The sequence below is a fragment of the Phalacrocorax carbo genome, chromosome 6, assembly GCF_963921805.1.
Source record: "Phalacrocorax carbo chromosome 6, bPhaCar2.1, whole genome shotgun sequence".
NCBI lineage: Eukaryota > Metazoa > Chordata > Aves > Suliformes > Phalacrocoracidae > Phalacrocorax > Phalacrocorax carbo.
This window is the reverse complement of record NC_087518.1, coordinates 61542451-61564265: the sequence shown is the minus strand read 5'-3', so window position 1 is coordinate 61564265 and position 21815 is coordinate 61542451. Positions and strand designations below refer to the sequence as shown.

The window sequence follows — 21815 nt, the reverse complement described above, 5'->3', positions numbered from 1 at the left end:
GCAACTGTCCCTTTCTATATTTTTTATCATTATTTCATAGAAAAAAAGAGCTTTTATATCTTTTCTACAAAAAAGCCCCACCAAACCCTAGTCTCCCTTCTGTACCTTTTTCATATTTTCTTTGTAGAAAGGAATTCAATAGAGTCTGCATCAGAGAGGCTTCTCTCTCCATTGTAGACCCTGGAATGTCAACGGAAGCTCATTCATAATTCTATAATTTCCTTTCCTTGTCATAAGGAACCGCACTTCGTAGATCTACCTTCCACGGAAATGAAAGACACTATCTTTGTAAAGGATACTGCTGACCGAAAGGGGGCTTCTCTAAGTCCTTGTAGCATAAAACATGAATTTTGATTCACTCATAACAGAAAACCCGGTTATCTTAATCCCAGAAGAAATTCAGAACTCAAAAACATAATAAGCCACTGCAGGAAAAGTTGGCATTTTTGATCTGGGAACATTATGCCAAAGATATGCAATCTTTTCAGATAGCACGTGGGCAGAACAGTTTCTGCTCCGTTTGTCTTTCAGCGGTGGTCTTAACTCCTGAAGACAAAAGACACCAATCTTGGAGAGGGTAAGTTAGAAAACCATGCCCTGTCCCTACTCATCCTAACAGACACTCCACCAAAACACCCTCACAAGGCTGGATTTTGGTTTGGGTTTGTGTGTGTTTTTTGGGTTTTTTTGACACTGAAGTCTTGCTTCTTTAAGGATATTTCTATCCTACTTTTCTCTTAAGATTACACAGCACCTAAAAAATCCACAACAGCGTGGGCCTTTCTGTGCTAGCTGCTGAAAAAGTACACAATATAGACCCCAGAGAACCTAACGAAGACCAAAAAATTGCCACCTGCTAAGCTAACACATTTTAACCACACAGTTGAAAACCTCAGTTAAAACAACATTAGCTATAATCTTATCAATAGGGTTACCCTGACCATAGATCACAAGCTTGAGTCTTGTAAGGGGTAAATAATGGAAACTTTGACATCCTTTGCCCACGCCAACAGGACGGTGCTGCTCCAAGCGTGAGCTACGTTTGGGCCATACTGAGCCATGCCGAACGCGCAACCCTGAGGGAGCCAAATCGCGTCCGTGCCCTTCCTCGCCCGTACCTGCGGAAGGGTGACCGCGAGCTGCCGCGCAGGCAGGAGGGAGCCCGGCGGAGCCTTGGCTGCCAAACCAGCGCGGTCTGGCTACCAACACGCTCGGTGAAGTTGAGGAAAGGGAACCCCCGATGGCGTAGGACAGTGTGCCCTTGGGAGGGCTCCCAAAGCACCCTTCCACCAGCCCTCGACTACGCAGCCCTTCCCGCCACAGATTTGGCTGAAGCAGGGAGGCATAACAGCCCCTTCCTGGCCCAGCCGGGGGGCAGAGGCTGGTTTTCCCCTCAGCAGGGCTCAGCCTTAACCCTCTAGGTGGGGGAGCGGGAAGGTTGGATCCCCCAGACGAAGCCCCTCTCCTCCGGCCGCCCTTGCCCCCTTCCCAGGGCCGCGGTGCCCGCTGCTCCGCTGAGGAGAGCTGCACCTGCGGCCCCGGGGGGAAGGAGCCGCCGCCGCCATGAGGTGAACAGCGCGGCGGTTTGGGGAAGGGGCGCGGGGAGCCGCCCCCTGAGACGGGACCCGGCGCGCCTCGGCGGCCCGGGCGCGGCTCCCCTCAGGCTGCGGGCTCCCCTCAGGCTGCGGACTCCCCTCAGGCTGCGGCCACCCCTCAGCTCAGCACAGCCCGCCACCCCCGCCATCTCCCGTCCCCAAACTTTTGGGGTGGGCTGGCGGGGGCGGAGGGGAGGGAGGGGCGGGGGTGGGCCGGGACCGCCGAGCCGCTCCGGCAGCGCCCTCCTCGCCCGCCTGCCCGCCCTCAGGCTGCCCGCGGAATGAGCGTCCCCCGGGCGGCTGCTGCTGCTGCCGCCGCCGCCGCCGCCTCCAGTCGGGCTCGGCCGGGCGGGCGGGCACAAGGCGCGGCTGCCGGCGCGGTCGCTGCGGCGGGAGCGGAGTGAATGATCGAGGGGAGCGGCGCGGAGAGGCAGCCCCGGCGCCAGGATGAGGGCGCCCGCCAACATCCTCAACCTCCTGCTGCTGTCCTTGCTGGCCGGCCTCGATCCCTCCCAGGTAGGAGCCGGGCCGGGGACAGAGGTCGCCCCGGGGGCGGTGCGGGGGGTGGCCCGGGGCTGCGTGGAGCCCCGGGGCGGTGCGGCGCCCCGGTAGCTGTCCAGCTAAAACCACCAGCGATTTACCCAGCCCAAGGCACAAAGGTATCAATAGCGCCCAGGGACTGCACCAGGCACTGGGGGAGCAGGGATAGACAGCCTCCGGCTGGAAATGAATTTGTTGCGAGCCCGAACCGGAGGCATCACGTGAAGATGCTGGTTTTAGCACTACAGCCACGCTCCAGGCTGCTGCTGCGGAGTTTTGTTATTTTCAGATGTGTTCGGGTCACCGAAAGCTCGCGTCTGATACTGAAATGATGGTGAAAGTAAGCAGTACGTGTTAGCCGTGCAACCTGGCTTGTGAAGGTGACTTTAGATTAAATCATTTTAAAAAGCCCAGAATTGCACTGTGCCGCTGAAGAGGAATGGTGACGGAAACCCCCTCGGCCTGCTGGCCTCTGTGGTGCTGCAGCTCGGAGGCGCAGAACTTGTCTCGTTTGGCTTTTTGTGGCAGGCAATCGTGCAACTGCGAGCGTTATTAAAAAAAGTAACAGGAGAGAAAATGTTCTCACAGTATTGCAGTACGTTACCAGCAGTAGCTCGTACCGCGTTGCCACAATTTACGTTGTCTGTTGGTGAATGTCATTTTAATGATACTGTTTAGGGAGCAGACAACCATATGAGGCAACGTTCAGCTCTTGCAGCCAGCTTTTCCCTTTTAAAAAAAAGGAATTAATTGCAGAAATTAATCATATACAAATATGTACTGAGTTTCCAACAATACAAAAGGAATGTTCCCCCTTAAAAATATAAAGATAGAACTTGAAAAGCAATCCAGAGGAAATCTGATTTACGGCTGCGGTATTCTGACGGCTTTTTAACCAGTAAGATACAGTGACAAATTAAAGAAGCAGGAGGTGATATAGGATTAATAACTTTAGCTAAATAATTAATTATGTCAGTGTTAATAAGTAGGAGCTATTTTGGACGTATCAGCTAGTGCTATGGCTGTAAAGAGACTCATCAGGCAACGCACAGGAGTTCCACATCACATCTGAGTGAATAGCAGCACATGGTCATAGAATGGATAATTACGGGATTCCACCCAGTCATTTTTCTTTATTTTTCTATCTTCTGTTACACTTAGAGAGAGCTATTAAAGTTTAGAGACTTACAGAGACTATGTGAAAGCAGGAAAAGCAGAATTTGTACCGCTGTCTAGGCACAGAAGAATAAACCCACTAATGAAGCAAGCAAGCTTCAGCTGGCAGAATTATTCTTTTAGTTCAGGTGTCAGAGAGATGCCCCGAAATAACAGGAAGAAATGCTCCATCTTATGTGTCTGTCACCATCCGGCACTAAAAAGCAGGGTGAGCCACTGGAATGAACTGGCATAAATTAACTTTTGAAACTTTGCTCCTAGCCCTTTTTGCTGTGGCACGCTGGGCAGAGGGCACAAAAATGGCCTTTTATTCATCACTCTGTGTGACATTTTCAAGGATATTAAAATGTTTATTGCAGGCTCTTTTAACTTTGTGAAGGGGTCATGAGCCAGAACGCTCAAAAGTCCTTAAGATTATGTAAAAATAAGAGCCCTTAATCAAAGTTTGGCGTTTATCAGAGCTAATTTGGCTCTTCAGAAGTGAAAACATGAGATCAAATGGTTACTCAGATCCTTGCTTAAGATGCCATATGGTAGATAATCATTTAGTTTTTTGTTGACTGTGAACAACAGATTTCATATTTCTGTGAAAATGATATACATAAAATGTTTACGGGGTTTTTTTAGCAAATAAGTACAAGTTGTGATTGCAATGTCACTTTAGAAATGGAATTTATCTGTTATTTATCTTGCTTTATGCTAAATTGAAACAGAATAGTAATTTTGTGCCCTGCAGGTTGGGAAGCATATATATCATGTGAGAGTAATTGAAGGAAACACAGGGCTGTTAAATTCTTTCTTTTCCAAAAGAAATGTGCTCATGAGTAGACAGGCAACTTTCTGCATGCCCTTGACACTCACAAATGATCCAGCTATTCAAATTCAAACTACTGTATGAAAATAAATCACATCAGATGTTTCAGAGTATACCCAATACATTCCTATTCGTGTCCTATGTAATTAATATGCAAGTAGTAACTTATTTTACTGATCAACTACTTTAAAATAATGCCTGGGGAAAAAAGCTTTGATTTAGTACCAGGCCATCAATGGCTCAAGAGAGCTGCCCACAGGCACTCTTATTATGACAGGGCTTTTACGCTAAACTTACTAGGTTATTTACTGATTGTAAAGTGTTTAAGTATCGCCATCTTATGGTAAAATATGTAACAAAAAAAAAAAAATTCTACAGTCTCTGGAACGTTAAGATTTTGTTTCAACCATAGTAGTTTATTGCCCATGCTTTTGTATTTCTTCCCCCGCCTCTCCCTCCCCCCCCCCCCGCCCCCACCCCGTTAAACATGATCTAGAATATTGACCAGCTCTGGAAATTCTTCTTTGACAAATGGAAGACAGCTCACTACTTTAAACACTCTTAGAGCTAATTACAGAACATCAATTTTAAGAGACTTATTAAATGTTACATCTGTTAATTTGATTCTCATTCTTCTCTGTATTTACATAGAAAAATGCAAGAAAATATAATTATTTGTGAGCATGTATTTCAGTAAAGTTTTATTTCCAGCAGGGTGGCCAGATATTCAGCAGGAAGTCAGCTATAAGGAAAGGACTTGGGATATAAAATCTTTCCTTTTTCCTGTACTTCAGTGCAGTATCTTGAAAGAGGAACTATTAAATATTAGGAAATTTCTAAGAGTTACTGCTAGATGGCATCTCTGTGCCGCTTTTCTACAAGCCTGGAGTTTTCTGTAATGACCTTCATAGTATGTACAGTGGACTTCTTTTGTAAGGGTTACTTTTGCTGGCCATCATTTGATAACCGCAGGAGTATACCCCAATAAGCATTTTAGAGTGATGTAATGCTGCTGCATGTAGGAATCAAGCTCAGCAGGTTTCAGAGTCTAGATGGCATTTTTTAAGTTTAATTTTGAAAATTTATTCTGAAAAATATGTTCATTTGTCAATGCAGTTAATGAGCTTTATGCCTTTAAACTTTATAATGGCTGTATGCCCTATATCTGCTGGGTTTCAATTTTTTTGAATTGCACAAAAAAGATGTTTCCGAAGAAGACTGGCAAGTATTATCCCAACCCGAAGCTTAGTATCATTAAGGACAATTACAGAAAGCAACTGTTACCTGTATTCATTGCTTGGGTTAATAGGATGTTTGGGAATACTAACATTAAAAATTAAAAGCAAATTTGAAACCAGTCATCTATTCTTTGAATGCTTAGTTAAACTTTGCATTTTGATCTTTGGAATGGCTGTGTTTCTAGATCTCAAAAAGCTACAGTTTTCACAAATATCAGACTACATGATTAGCCACTAAAATCTTTTCTCCCCGGATTTCAAGAACTTGTCAGTAGGAAGAGTGCGCTGCTTTAATGCTGCTTCACAATACAAATTAAGTCATCCCTGCCGTGAGGTTTTGTAACAAGAATATTACGTACAAACAAGGGTTACCACAATACACTATTTTAGTTGGAAATACGACTCGTAGTACTACAATACAATGCAAAATTAAATTGAAATCTCATTAGCTACTTGGAAATTAATTCACCCTGTTTCCTACAGTATTAGTAGTTAGTCAATATGAAAATGTATGTAATTACTAGATTTAAGAATGCTCTAAACCGTTAATTGCTAAACATGGTCAACTCTTGCTTGGTGTCTGCTCTCCCATTTCTGATCAACATGATTCAGTAGCCACTGAAGAACATCCTACTGCTATGAATATATCCTGGGCCCTCTCCCAGGTGTCACCCCAGTCATGTTACTCTCACTCCAGTAACTTCAGTCAATGGGTAAAGGCCAAAGACTGATGTTGACACTACTGGTTCTTCCTGCAATGCTCAGTACAATGCCTTCTAACCTTTCAGTCCCGGAAAAAAGGCTGCTATATATATTTCCTATTCATCCATGCTCAAGGACACATATCCACTATGTGTTATAGAAAGTCACAGAAAGGTATTCACCACATCATTTTAAGTAACATATATGAAGATATTAGAAGGGACTGTGCCAAAACACGCATGTGAGTGACGCCCACATGACTGCTATCGGACACTGTGTGGTCTTGAAGGGCTTTCTAAAACTGTTGGTGCTATGTGAAGAGACCTTTTTCTTCCCCTAGCTAAAACCAGATTCCTCTGTTGTTCACTACTAATATGACTGCTACTTCTTTGCACTCATACACTGATTATATAACATTACACATAATCACAAAAAAGAAAATTATATATGTTTACACAGGCATATGTGTAGACATACACTAAGTAATTCTTTTCTCATGAGAAACATTTATTTTCCCATTAGGTGCATATTGCCTTCAGGTAACCAGGCTTCCACCTTTCTTCTATAGTTGGTCAAGTATAAGACAATAAAGGAGCATTTGCACCAAATACGCAAAGAAGAAAAAGCTGAAGCAGAGAAGGTGACTGTCAGGGACAGGAAACGCAGTATAACAGCTATTAGAACAACATCCAGCTGTAGCTCTGAAAATGGTGTTTCTAGTTGGCTACAGATCTAACACAGTTAACAAATTTCCAGTTCAAATCCATGAAGTTCATAAGGAGCCTATTAAATGAACAGGGAGTGCTCAGAGAGGCTCCAGCCTATGCTGGGCACTGAAGTCTCCTTTTTCAATGCTGTAGTATGACAAAAATGCTTCAGGGCATCACTTAGGCATTCTTACTGGATCCTCACTGCAAACCGGGTAAAATTCAAGCACCTTGTGTAAATCTGTGCAGCAGTAGTCTGGGAGGAGCCCTCTCAAAGCCTGTCTTTCAGAAGAGCAGCCCTCTACCCTACCGCCTCACTCCACAAGGCACTGGATTGCTTGTATAAGATGAAACCTAGAGAAGGCCAGGACTTTGCGTGCCTGGGTTTGAACACAGAATTATTTTCATGAGGGAGCATTCAGGAACAAGTGGAAGACTTTTCTTACTTATAGAAATGAACTGAAAAGTTCTGAAATTCTTGCATTTAAACCTAAGTGGCATAAAAACAGAAAGAAAGAACATACGACGGAATTCTAGACCAGAGCTATTATTCACGTTTTTAAACCAAGATGCGTGACACGAGCACATGTTTCTATACGCGTTAATCATTCCACTTAAGAACCTAGCCAGCAGAATTCTTAGTCCTCCAAGCTGGTAAAAAACAGAAATACAGTAGCAGTACACATTTCTTTTAAAAAGACTTTGAATTATCTACAGAAAAACATTCAGGATTTAAATATTTTATTGTATTTCAAAAATTCTGAAAGGTCAAAGAGCTTCAATCATACTTGTTTAGTATAAGGATACAGCATGCACTACTTCCCCTGTGGTCAGCTAATAAGTGTGCACTCGGTGCACCTGCCGAACAGAACAATTTACTGTTCATCTGATCTGACCTCATTTTTCAAAAAGGAGTTCTTTTACTGGGTGGCGGGGGGGTGAAGAAACCAGCCCCAAATCTGTCCCCCTCCAGTATTTTTACTCACTTTCTTTTTTCCTCCTGAGAGGAAATGATCTTAATGTATGCACAGGGAGATCTTAAGAACTCTCGAAGTACACAGCATCAATCTTCATGTACTTTGTCCTGGCATTAATGAAGTTTTTGTTGAGTTTGTTACAAAGGAAAAACAGGCAATAAATATCTTAACCATTCCTTTATTCAGTCAGCTGGGAAACTTTCCTAACACTAGAAAGAAATTAATTTTCTAGAGGACCGAATTCCTCTTACTTCAGTACTAAGTTATCTTAACCACCAATTCAGAAAGTTGGTTCTTTTGGTTATCATATTTGCGCTGGAACACACTGAGCGTTAGCCAGAAAGGACAGTGCATGTTATCCAAGAAGTAAGAATGTAAGTGAAACGAAAGTGTAAAGGTGGCCATTCTGTAGTGACAGCTGCATTCAACTCTAATTTAGACATGGACAAAAAGTTGCAACTTTAACGATTCTGATTATGACACTTTATTATCTAGCTATGTGAAGGACACCCATCCACCCCTGATGGCCACTTGATAGCCTGTCTGAAATAAAGGAGTTACCCTCATCTCATTTCAGGATGCAGGAATCGAATATGAGCAGTTAAGGGAGCATTTGCCTCTGTTCTTGCATTTAAGATTCATATTACAATGTTTGGGCGATGGTGAAACCCAAGCAAGACAATTCTGAGATTATTTCTTAATGCTGTGCACAGCACAGTGTCAAGAAATGTATCTGAGATAAAAGGAGACTGAACTTGGACATAACCTCTTATGTCCTAGCATTACTTCCAAGAATCGGTGACACTTCACCACAAGCATGGACTGCAGCTTCAGGTTTTTTCATCAGTGACTCCAATCTTAAAGGCAACTAGACTTCTGTCAGCAGCATAATTCATCTAAACACTTGAAACTATTTCAAAAACATGACTATTTTTCTTGTCACTGTTTTGTTCCTGTCATTAAAGGGTTTTAAATTCTAAACCTGGTGTTGTCTGGAATTGGAGAATGCATATTTCTGTCTGAAAGAGATGCTGAGGCAACAGAATGCAAAATAGCAAGTCCCCGATACGGATTATCTTATCCCCATTCATAAGACCATCCCAATGGGAATAGTACTAAAAGACTTTTTTCTATAAATAGGGAAATAACCTGGGTATCAGACAAAGAAAGTACCATTTGTCTAGCTAGCTCAGTGTTGACTAGAACTAAATGATCTCTAGTCCTCATCATTACTGGCCAGCTTCTAGAAATACTTTCCTAATAACTACCTTTTCTGCCAACACGACGGAGTCATACTGATGAACTAAGTACACCACAAAATGTGCGTGTGCAGGGAAGGAAACGCAGAATGCAAAACAGCAGTGATTCAAGCCGATAACATGGAGGAGGTGACTGTACTCATGGATACAGGAGCATACACGATGATTTGCTTACTTAAATTTCATGGTGGTATCACACGTAGCATATACCTTTTTCGTACTACCCTATGCTCTCTTCAACTTGATGACAGAGATTGACTTATCAGAAAAGCAAAAGAAACAACCAGGCACATTTTTCATAAGTCAGTCAAATTGGAACTTGAGTTACAGCCAAAAGTAGGTCAAAAGGGAAATACCAGGCCTTGGGATTTTGTACAGTCTTACCCAGCTGCTTCTGTATCCATGTCTTTTCACAAGAAAAAAAAACGTATTATGTAATTATTCACAAAATATGCACTCCTATTTATTTAAAGCTTTTTTCCTCAGGAGCAATTAAAGTAATTTTAATATTCTGACCCCTTCTGAGCCTTTCTCAGACTTTTAAAGCACTTTGATAACTAACCTAAAGCAGCCCCAGATAACACAAATGTAATTTTTTCATCCTGCATTCCCCTCAAGAAGTCATCTGTCTGCTGCCCTGCCTTCTAACCAAACAAATCCTTGTAACTGGGAATGCAGATTTAATATTCCTATTTACTTATTTCACTGAAAAGCGTGTATCAGTTAGCATAACAGCGGCTTAAGCAAATTCTGAAACCAAGTAGCCCTCTTCACTGCTGTGGTTTTGGGAAATAGTGTTTACATCCTCCTGAAGCTGTAAAGTAGCCTATAAGGGGGGAGCCAGGACAACTGGAAAAGACTCCATTCTGAGGACTACAGCTTTACCAACTCTCTTATTAAGCACCAATCACAACACTGTGAATAATATTATTCTTTAATTATTGGTGTGTGTTATCAAACACCAGAGTTTTGTAGATATTTTCATGGACCTCTTTTTTTAGAACCACTCCTTTAAGAAAATACTTTAAAATATGTTTTAGTATGTCCCTTTCAAGGAGATAACTAAGCACTTAAATAATTTTCCGTATATGAAACTGTAGATCTTACTTGAGTTTGGACGTCAGTTTTAAAATTGGATTTACAGAAATATGACTGTCAGTACATTTAGAATACATTAATACCTGTGGTGACAGCAAATATTATTGAGATCTCATGGTCACAAACCTGTCACACACGTACTTGTATCAAACGGGGTTGTTCAGTCTCAACCTCCCTACTGCCATTATTTTTTCCTATTCATTTTGTGTAACCTCTTACATATTATTGTAACAAATCTACCTTCTTATAATAAGATTCTGTGCATTTTCAATATATGGTATTGAGACTTTTCCAAGAAAATAGAATGAAAACAGTGTAGTTGTAACCCCGAGCTACTGTACTGAGTAACAAATGGCACATAGACTAGATGATGGTATGAAGAATTTAGATACAGCTGTAGATATATGCACTCTCAGTTCTCAAAGCAAGCGTGTGACAGGTCTGAATTTATAACGAGATCTCGGATCAATATTATCTGCTGTCATCACAGGTATTTCTGGGCACTTGCATAAAGAATACAGAGGTGCCCGTCAGGCAGGGTAGCAAATGAGCATGTTACAACAAATCTGCTTTTTCAGAAGCATAAAGTAGGGAACTTTGAATGTTTAGTAACTAATTCATATTTGCAGAAATCAACTACCAATTATGTCCAATATCTTATGACACAAAAGTCAGATAAGCTCAGACATCACAAAAGCCTACAAGCATGTTAAATAAGAAAAACCACAGATGTCGAGTAATATTCAAATTATTACATCAATAAAATCATTGTATGAACAACATAATACTGGTTAACGAAATCAGAATTGCCAAGTTCTTAAGTTTTCTTGGAGAACTGTGACCTCCTAAATTATTTATAATATGCCCTGCACATATTTTACTCAGCAGGACAATGAAATGAAAGCTGTTTGGAAATACCTTATTCAGAGAATAGGTTTCTGCAAAGCAAATTTAAGCCTGAAAGTTACTTCTGTCACCTCAACTTAGCCAAGGAATTCTTTTAAAATATACGTTTCAAAGAGTGTTCAAAATTGTGGTTGTTTGCTTCAAGGTAAAATTACATTTCCTATGGGATCAGCATCATTCAATAGATTATTTTCTTTTGAGTTAGCCTTTCTAATACACTGAGCAATTTACTTTTTAAATCAGTAGCTATTTTTCAGAGACACAAAAAGCCTTGTCCAACGTGTCAGTTACAACATTATATTCATTTTATTCAGCCCAGACATAATTTCTATTCTGATAACTGATTTATCTCGAACAGCAGTTACTTAACATACTTAGAGGAGTGAATTTACTAAGAAGAGTAAAGGGCTGTGCAGACTTCCCCCACTATTGGTCTCTGTGCATTCCCAGGACCTGTTCTAAGGCTCTGGCTCCCCGATCAGGATGTCTTCATGGCAACAGCACAGTAAAACTTGCCAAAATCAGAACCTTGAAGGTTACCCCTCCTGGTAATTATTTCAAGACATGCATATACAGAAATTAAATGGGGAAAAAAATACTAAGTGCAACTCAAAACCAAAAAATCATAATGAAATGGAGTGTAATAAAACTTGTTTTCCTGAGGACAAACACAGGGAATGATATTAACCTTTCAGTCAGTCAATACCAAATTAAAATAATACTTGGTAGTTGCTCATTTATGGCAAATGCATCCTTAAATAGATGACAAAAACCTTTTCATTAACTCCTCCATAGCCTGAAGCTGTTTTATACAAAACAGGCCATGAAACTTTATCATCAGTGCAGTCAGAGACCTTTGGAGGTCTTCTAGCCCATACCTCCAGCCTTTCAGAGCCCCTCCGAACAGCAGCTCTGGCCTTCGGCAGTTTCCACTGCTTTGGAGTCATTCTGCTCCATCCTCCTGAAGATGTTTAGCAGTATCAACCCCTCAGCGATGCCTCCCACTACCAGCTGCAAGTTAGACTCAAACCACTACCCTTTACCAGGCCAAACATTTGTCTGGCTGCCTTGTAATGCACCCACCCAGTTCATACCTCCCCAGTTCGACTACAACAAGGATGCTGTAGGATACCACGTCAAAAGGCTCGGTCCATGACACCCTCTGCTTACAGCTCAGGTAGCGTGAGGTATCTAGTGGTTTCTTTGTATCTGTTCCTATTTTCAATCAGGATCTCTTGGGTATGGTTAAAGTCCATTCCTAGAGGAAAAATATATTTATCCAGTGCATACAAAGAGTATTTTGTGCTCATACATTTTTGTTTTGAGGTTTGCTTTCATCAGGTCCTAAAAAAATTCAGTAAATACTGAGGTTTATAAAACCACGGCAGAAAGAAACATCGGTATTTTTATACAATGATGACTTACCTCTAAGTCATTTTCTATATAACTTCCCAATGCAATGTTACCATGAATGATAATTTTCAGTTCAGAGATTGTGATTACATAATCTTATTATTTGTTTTCCTATCTTTTTTATTGGAAGAGGAGACGTTGATTTTTCCACATCATGGTTCTTATCCTAAAGTCATGAAAACTGAATTTATATTTATCAAACTTTTCAGCAGCAAACTAAGGGCCACGAGCATAAACTTCAGTGAAGTTCTTGGATTGGTCAATTCGGAATGATTGGAAAATTTAATTAGTTAGCAAGATACTGAGGTATTTCCTGGGCATTTTTTCCCCTATGGGAGAAGTAGAAATGTTGTACAATATACTGTGATCCATCTTCTTTACCACTTTGTCCACAACAACTCTTAGTTAACTGGCAGCCGTGACTCTTAGTTAAACTGAATTCTACCTATTGGGGGTGGTTTTATATTATTTTTTATATTTGAGAAGTAAGTATTTCTTGGTATAAATCTCTCCTTTTTTAGACATAGGATATAATATACTTGCCCAGTTGCACTACAAGTAAATTCAGCCAAATAAGCAAATTTACTTTCTGTAAATAATTTATTATTCTTATACTTCTCAGTCTGTCCCCATTCTAAATGAATTTATTCTAGTACTACTACTCTCCCTGTGCCCTAATACATTTTTCAGCAACTGTTTAGTCCTTGCTGCTTATTCTGCTTACTCCTTTTTGAGGTATTCTGAGAGAAACTCATTAGATTTTTTGAGATACACATTACATCACATAGGGAGGATTAGTCATATCTTTGCCCTATGTGTATTCCTGGCCCACATGGAGGACATCTGCCTCATGGATAGGCTTGTTCTCTGACTTGCAGCAATAGTCAGTCCTGTTTGAATGTATCCTAAAAACAGCTCAGGATACAGAGATTGCCACTGACCTGTTTTCCGTCCAGTCCCTGAATACATGCAGAATTATCAAATCATTAAAAATCATTAAAAAACATATGTACTAACAGTCTCCCATGAGGATCAGCTTTAGCCACAAGCAAAGAATATGGTCTCCTGCATTTTTGTCTTTTCAAAGCCTCAAGTTCCCCTCTGACTCTTTAATGTAAAGGCTAATCCTACTTCCACCTCTGCCTGCCGCGTAATATACTGCCTCCCAGACACCTCCTCGGTCCCCAGCACAAATTTTGGAAGTGCTCTTGCTTTTCTTTCTCTTTGTGATTAATATGTTGATATGAAAATTATATGGACATTACCATTTAACAAGCTCATACGTATGTTAGTAACATATGCAGTCAAACTAGAGACACAAAAATGCAGTGGAAAGGCTCACAGAATCACAGAATTGTATTGGTTGGGAGGGACCTTATAGATCATCTAGTTCCAGCCCCCCTGCCATGGGCAGGGACACCTTCCACTAGACCAGGTTGCCCAAAGGCCCGTCCAACCTGGTCTTGGACACTTCCAGGGATGGGGCATCCACAGCTTCTCTGGGCAACCTATTCCAGCACCTCACCGCCCTCAGAGTGAAGCATTTCTTCCTTATGTCTAATCTAAATCTACCCTCTTTCAGTTCAAAGCCATCACCCCTTGTATTATCACTACATGCCCATGTAAAAAGTCCCTCTCCAGCTTTCTTGTAGACCCTTTCAGGTACTGGGAGGCCGCAATAAGGTCTCCCCACAGCCTTCTCTTCTCCAGGCTGAACAACCCCAACTCTATCAGCCCATCTGATACTCCAGCCCTCTGATCATCTTCGGGACCCTCCTCTGGACTTGCTCCAACAGGTCCGTGTCCTTCTTATGTTGGGGCCCCAGAGCTGAACACAGTACTCTGGTGTACAGTAATAGAGAGACCCCCACTCAGGCGGGGTGCCACGAGAGCAGAGGGGCAGATTCACCTCCCTCAACCTGCTGGCCACGCTTCTTTTGATGCAGCCCAGGATACGGTTGGCTTTCTGGGCTGTGAGCGCACATTGCCAGGTCATGCTGAGCTTCTCATCAACCAACACCCCCAAGTCCTTCTCATCAGGGCTGCTCTCATTCCGTTTTCCACCCAGCCTGTCTTTGTGCTTAGGATTCCCCCGACCAATGTGCAGGACCTGGCACTTGGCCTTGTTGAACCTCATGAGGTTCTCATGGGCCCACCTCCCAAGCCTGTCAAGGTCCCCCTGGATGGCGTCCCTTCCCTCCAGCACGTCAACCGCACCACACAGCTTGGTGTCGCTGGCAAACTAGCTGAGGGTGCACTCAATCCTCCTGGCCATGTCGCCAACAAAGATGTTAAACAGCACCAGTCCCAAATCCGACCCCTGGAAGCTATATTCCATACTATGTCACACAAAAATTCAAGTTTCCAGTCTTACAGAAGTCCCTCCTGGCCCAGAAAACCATAATGAAACCAGAAGCAAAGAATAAGAGAAGTTCCTCTAAGGTAGGAAGGCATATGAATAGTGAGATTGGCTATATCTCCACCCCTCTGTTGAATTTGCACATAAAACTTCTGAAGTTATGAATGCTCCACATATTTCCACACTCTGTGATATTACAGATTCACATCAAAAAATCTGTCAGTTGTGGCTGTCACGAGGTTAAATAGCTGATTCGCATTCTAATCCCTTTTAGTAAGAAGTTTATAAAAATAATTTTTAATGACCTTCTGCTATACTAGTCCTGCAGATACTACTAAAATAAATACTTCTGTATTAGCAGATGGTATAGCAACACATCTCTACCTTGTTTCCCTTCCATACTTCCTGCCGTGATCAGCAATCTATGCAGCACAATTCAAGGAGTTCAAATTTCTGTGCTGTAGTCATCGTCTTTTGCTGATCTTTCTTTGCCCTCTGGCCTTGCCTTCTCATAAAACCATGTACATATTCCGCTCCAGTCAGTGAATGTGAATATCTTCACTGCAGAGATAGAGTAAAATCAGTGTATCCAAAGTTCCAATCATTAGCTTTACATTTACATGTGGTACCCTGGTGGCTTTAAATGATTGCTGTTGTCCTTATCTAGCGTGAATGTTGCTAGTGCAGTTCTCGGAGATCTTTAGAGTTTCTTTCAATTTAAACAGCTTTTAAATATTTCTCAGCACCACAGATGGAACATTCATTCAGGTGTTTCTTATAAAAACATTTTATATTTAAGTTATTTTGGTTAATGCTGGTCCAATGCATTTGAATCGGGAGAAGTACTAGAAATTACAAAATACAAAGACCCCTATTACATCATTTTCATCATAAGCGCTTCAAAGTTTCAGAAGACCTGCTTTTAAAGCAAATTGCAGCATCCAGAAAAAAATTAAGACTGTAGACATACGGTAGTTTTTGCTCCCCATGATAATTTTTTTAGATCTAGCTTTTGCTGAAATGTTACAGATTTATTATTAATTGTGATGATCTGAGACAGAAAATTGTTTTGAAGAGACAAGAGGCTTTTTACAGAGAAATGCTCATGAAAGAATAACATCACAAAATCTGTTTAGGAAAGCTAACTATTAGCCTAAGGATTGTGCTTTTTTGTAAGATTGTGATTTTATCATCAAAAAATGCAATGACAAAAATGCTGACCCTTTCTCTGGAAAAGGCTAAATGTTTACTTAAGGAAAATAAGATCTCTTGCACGTTTTACATTATCCACTCTGTGCCCCAGTCAATCTTTTTCATAATCTCTCATTTCAGGGACAAGTTATCTCAATTGCTTCTAATGTTTATTTCCTACTCGGTTATGAAACATGTTTAATTCACTGTATCCATTTTTATTGACTTAAAGATATAGCTTCTGTTTTAAATATTCAGTTCTTATAAAATTATTTCTATTAGGGGTGTGAAGGATTAAGGACCAAGGGCAGAGGAAGTGGCTCGTGTATTTTGCAGTTATAACCTTTCTATAAATTAAACCTTGAGCATCAGTCCTTTCAGTCAGAAGTCCACTATGGCAGACATTTATGTCAGAAGTGCAGCATCCTCCATTATGTCCATCGCGTTTGCTTTGGTGTGAAACACTGCTGGACAGTAACTCGTACTCACAATAGCAGCAATATTCTGTCCTTTGTTTCGAGCAGCAAAATACAGCTTTAGCCTGAGGACATATATGCTCCTCCTCCTCTTTCTCAATGAAAAAGAGGATGCATTTGAAGAAAATTTTGAATGGAAGTATTGACTGAGGCAGTGTTCTCTCGATGTTCCATTTATTTAGACCGTGGTGGTTATCTTTTTTAAATACTAAGCACTCCCTTCTCTAAGGTGGCCTTTCTCTCCTCAAGGACTCAAGAATGAAAAACTGTATCGGCTGAAACACGCAATTGTCATTAAAAAATATGTTATGAAGCGATAACTTCGCTTTTGTGAGCGTCACCAGGGACTAGACTGTGGAATTTTGGAATGGGCTGAGAAGTGCAATTCCTCCTCCCCAGATGCCTGTATTTATACTTGGCCTTTAATTTAGGCCTTGAATAATTTAGCCTTAAATTTTAATTTTTTTGAGAAAATGAAAGAAAAGGCATTTTGAGGCAATGCTGGCGGTAGCCATAGTATTCAACTGCCCAGTTCTAGATTTGTCAAGTGAGAAAGCTACGCAAACGGCTAAGGTTCACCGCTGTTGTTCGTACAGAAGAGCAATTTACCCAGCTGCTAGTGGCATTCATATTGCATTCGCCAGTGTCTGTCGGGAACAGATTAAATTGCTCCTGCTTATAGCCCTCTCCCATTTAGAAATGCCACGGAAATTAGATAAGGTTAAGGCTGGTCAGGTCACCGAGTCCACCTCTGTACAAGGGACATGACCACTTCATGTTTTCTCATACGGTTCCACAAATCGCTTTCTAAATGGATGGTAATAGTGATGGTAGTTATTGAAAAAGCATTCCTGATAAGCCCTAACCGCCTAGGTTTCTTCGTTTAAATAGAAACAAGGTTGCAATTTTTTTTCCTCCTGAATTTTCCCAAACCACTTGGCAACTAGATATTGTCTAACACTCACTTTCCCTTTCTAATTAGTGCTCTTGGACATACGTTATTTGTATTTTCTCCTTTCCTGCTTTAATAGCCTCTAACGCTTAAAAACGACTGATTTTATCATTTAACTTTCTAATTATTCTGGAATAAACTTCCAGAAACTAACCTCTTAGGCATTTTTTTTCACGTTAAAATATCACTCATTTCTTATCCACTGTCATAAATTTCAATTACAGCTTTAAAGATACAGCTGTATCATGTCATCATTAGTTTCCCAAACATTTGCAGTTTTTAAGGAAGTAAACTAGTAAATGTGCTATCTTTCTTTTCGAATATTTTTGCTTCCTCTGTGGAAAACATGCTGTTATTAGCTAATTTCATACCAAAGACCTTAGGCTGCTTCTTTCTTCTCCCTGCAAAATGCCAGTTGTTGTTCTGTACCCGCACACTCCTTGTGTGCAATCCTGGAATGCTTTCTGACTAGCCATGCTCCTCACGGATCCCCTGACCTGCTAGGCATTTGCTTTTCCATATTCAGTTGTCTTTAGAGGGTGGCTTCTTTTTCCAGGAACCTTTCTGATATTTTTCAGTTTGGAGAGATTCTTAAGAGTTTTGCTAAGTTTTGATGGATTCCTGCAGTCCCCTCCATATGCTGAATTTTGTTATTTCTATTATTATTTTTAATAATAATTGAAAGCAAATCCTCTGAGCTACAAATAAGAGCATTTCATGCCAAATGCACTGTTAACCTAAGGAAAACATCCCAAGATTACAAGAATTCACAAGATTAAGGTTCATGCACCATAGATGTTTGATTTGACTTAAAAGTATAACAGACAGATCTAGTAACTTGTTCATTGGACTGGAAAGACTTTCAGCTATCCTTCCAAGGGCATATACCCAAATTCTGGAACAGTTACTCCAGTTTGTATAACTAGAATGCTTCATGACAGGCACTGGGGATGGGGGAACCCCATCACTGCCTAAAGGTACCCTTTTTTTACCTTTTTTATATATATTGGTTGTTTTGGGGAGGCTATTTTTTAACAGAAGTCTGCTCAAACAGCACATTGACTGTAGTGGGAGGAACTAATGATCAGCCTACCTACCACCATCAATTTAAACAGAAGTTTAAGAAATATCTTAAATCATCTACTTGGTTATTTTAAATTTTTAAAAAAATTATCCAGTCGGACGGCGGGCACTGGGACTTCTTTGCAGCTCTCCTTCTTGGGTTTGTCTCCCATTAAAACCAAGGTATGGGGGAACCTGGTTACACACCCATAACTAGCCTTGTGTGGGCTTATAGCCAAAGCCTGTACCCAGAGCTAATAGCTGGCAAGCACTCTCAAGAGCCCAAACTTAGAAAATCAGAACTGAGCTGATAAATGTATCCAAATACTTTTTTTGCTCCTTCAGTTGTTGTATGGCACAAAAATTATCTTCTGAATTTTGTTGTTTGTAACAATGTCCATATTATAAATGCTGAATGCATGAAATATTGCCCTTAGAGGATAAAATACAAAATCAATCTCAAATGAACAGAGTCTAATACCATGATAGCTTGTGATGGGAAGAAGGATGGCAGTAATAAGGACTTGGCAGAATGTGCTAAATAGTGGCCACATTGTGAAAAATCTCCTGGGTACCTGAAAAGTGGAAAGAATAGGCTTAGGAAGGGAAGATAACAGGAAACCCAAATGATATGATGCGAGATTAAAATAAATAATTCTACTGGGAATGCCCTGGAAACACTGAAAATGAAAATACCTGATAAAACATGATGATACCTTGAGGGCTATTTTATCTTTCATAAAGCTACTGACCTATTAATAAAAGAGTATATTAAAAATAAGACTAACGGTACCAAAGTAGATTGTGACGGGGATATGTTTCATTAAAAAATAGACTGCTGTTTGCCTAAAGAAAGCCCTATGGCTACACCTCCCTCTGCTTTCTACCAAGGACAAAACCGAGAGATAGCCAAAGAAAAAGCAGCAGCCAAGCTAGGTGCATTTCTCACCTGCAACATCAATCAGTTGTGAGTCAGAACGTTACCGTACCGTGACTAGGTCAGCAGGCGTGTACCCATCAAAGATTATCTCTGACTGGACAAGCACATCAGTGCAAGACGCCTATGAAGCAAATGAGGACGAAAAAGATTAAACGATTCAATATTTTTCTTTCCTAATGCACTGTCCTCGGTAGGCAGGAAAGAAAATAGAAATAAGATCTTCCACAAATAGTCATTCCAAATTTTAAACAAACGTAGGTTAAAAATTGCTTATACACCTTTTCTAGCACGTAAAACTGATGACAGAGGAGGATGTTAGGGGAATATTGTAATATGTTTTTGAATATGAGTTTATAATTTGAACTTGCATTTTTACAGGATAACAAAATTTGCCTGCTCATTTAAGAAATACCAATATATTTTATGGCTTATCAATCCAAAGCAGCTCACATTTTAGCATTCAGCTTTCTGAGTTATTCATAAAATAGCTACGCACCAGGAGCTATATATAGAAACGTTGCTGAAAATAGTATTCTGTCTGTAGGCTGGTTCTAGTAAAAGAGGAAGCTAATTTTGTTAAATTGTTTAGATCAAATTATCTGCCTAGCCTTATTGAGTATACAGTGCAGTCTATTTTTACCTATGCGATGGGGCGCTCAGCACTGCTTAGGAGAGTATGATACAGCCTAGCACCTCCCACTGCTACAGTTTCTTTCCCAGTTCTTCATACTCAGATTCAGTCCCTACTGTTGTTTATAACAAACCCACCCAGAGTTAGCTAATGCTGACAAAGCAATACCAATTTTGCTGATTACTGGGAAGGAGAAATATGTGCTCTGGTTGTAACTTCTACAAAGTAATTCCATACAATTATGAAAATTTAGAGAAAATAGGCAAGGGATCTCTGACTTAATGTACAGACCCAAGGATAAAAAGGGGAGGAAAGGGATCGGTGGCTGAAGCCTTAAAGAAGAATATTAAATACTATTCAATGGCAGGGAAGAGTAAAAGACTAAGAGATGATTGATTTTCTTTCAACGTATGGCTGAGAAACGTGTCAGAAAGCAAACAAAGCTAGGAATGAGCTACTGTGTATTTGAAACAGAATCCTTCACAGGGTGATTTACAGCTGCTCCCAGGTTTTATCACTCTTTAGCTAGCCATCAGTCTCAAGGAGTTTGCAACACAGGAAAAAAGCTCTTTCCTACTAGTTTTATAGATTCTTGAGGCATCATTTACTAGATTTTGAAGTCATTTATTCATATCTTTAAATAATGAGCACAATTACATAAATGCATTTTAAAGAATAAAGGGGGAAACTACATGCTTGGGTTTTAAAATAATTTTTCCTACTTATTTTTCCTACTATAAACTTATAGTTCTTTGCAAGATGGGTCTAGATAGATAGCTGCCCATGAATAGAAGTCATATTATTAGTTGTCATCATAAGCAAAAATATCAATACTATTCTAAGGTGAGATCACATTTTCTGTGCTGCTACCAAGACAGGAAATCGCATTTCTAACTCTTAGTATTCTCTCATGTTGTACTAAGACCTCAGCAGATATTATCGGGATATTCCACTAAGATTCAAAAAAACCTAGTGTCATCCATACTTATACTTTCACCTTGTTCATTTTCAAGACCATTTTTTGTATTAGATTTTCAATAGCGTAGATATGCATACAATTTCAAAGTTGCAAGCTTAAGTATTTTCAGAAGTTCATGTTCTTAAATTCAGGCAGTATTTACACATTAGAAATACCTGTCCTGCCAGGATTCAAAAATAAGCTCACATAACTAATCTGACCAGTCAAAATGAACTATATAAGCTGGAACGCAGGATGCTTTCAGGGACAGATTTGTAGCCAAACTTCAAGGCAAGGTTTCAGGTGGGCCAGTACCGCAGCTTTTGCCAAAGGCGCTGGAGAACATCAGGCTGGTATCAGTTACTTTGTGCTTGGGCAACGAGACCACATGATACTTTCTGCAAACAGTCCACCGAGCGCCAACAGTTCTCCTCCTGACAAGTAACAGATACGGTATACAGTGAGCCCAGAATGTGCTTTCCAGGGCTTCATGAGACCTGATAGCTTTTTAGTGATGTAAAAAATATTCCTAAAACTTATCAAGGCAATGTCCATGTTTTCTACCCAGGAGACAAATATTGCTCTGTAGGCCTACTATGAATATATGATTATGAATGGATCCAGTGGATGGATTTGCTTTGAACTCTGCTGATCAAGTAAATTGTTGTGTTCCTGGGAGCTGCTAATACATCCTCTTCTGGTTCTGTCCAGATTTTCTTCTTTTGAGGAAATCATACAGTAGGCAGAAAAAAACCAGCAGATAACTTCCATATGAGAAAGAGTAAACAGAGTAAACAAGATGACTGTTACTGTGGGGTTCA

General features: G+C 40.6%; 1 protein-coding gene and 1 long non-coding RNA gene across 3 annotated transcripts in view; one reads left to right on the top strand and one right to left on the bottom strand.

Moving 5' to 3' along the window:
- Positions 1-21815, bottom strand: part of LOC135313986 (uncharacterized) — a 443735-nt gene that overhangs the window by 237299 nt on the left and 184621 nt on the right. The gene's annotated exons all lie outside the window — the stretch shown is intronic.
- The window catches only part of OLFM3 (olfactomedin 3), a 65867-nt gene continuing 45864 nt past the window's right edge, over positions 1813-21815 (top strand). The window contains exon 1 of the mRNA XM_064455616.1: positions 1813-2111. Coding sequence (XP_064311686.1) covers positions 2043-2111 — 69 coding nt within the window. The 5' untranslated portion in view covers positions 1813-2042. The remainder of the gene's footprint in view (positions 2112-21815) is intronic.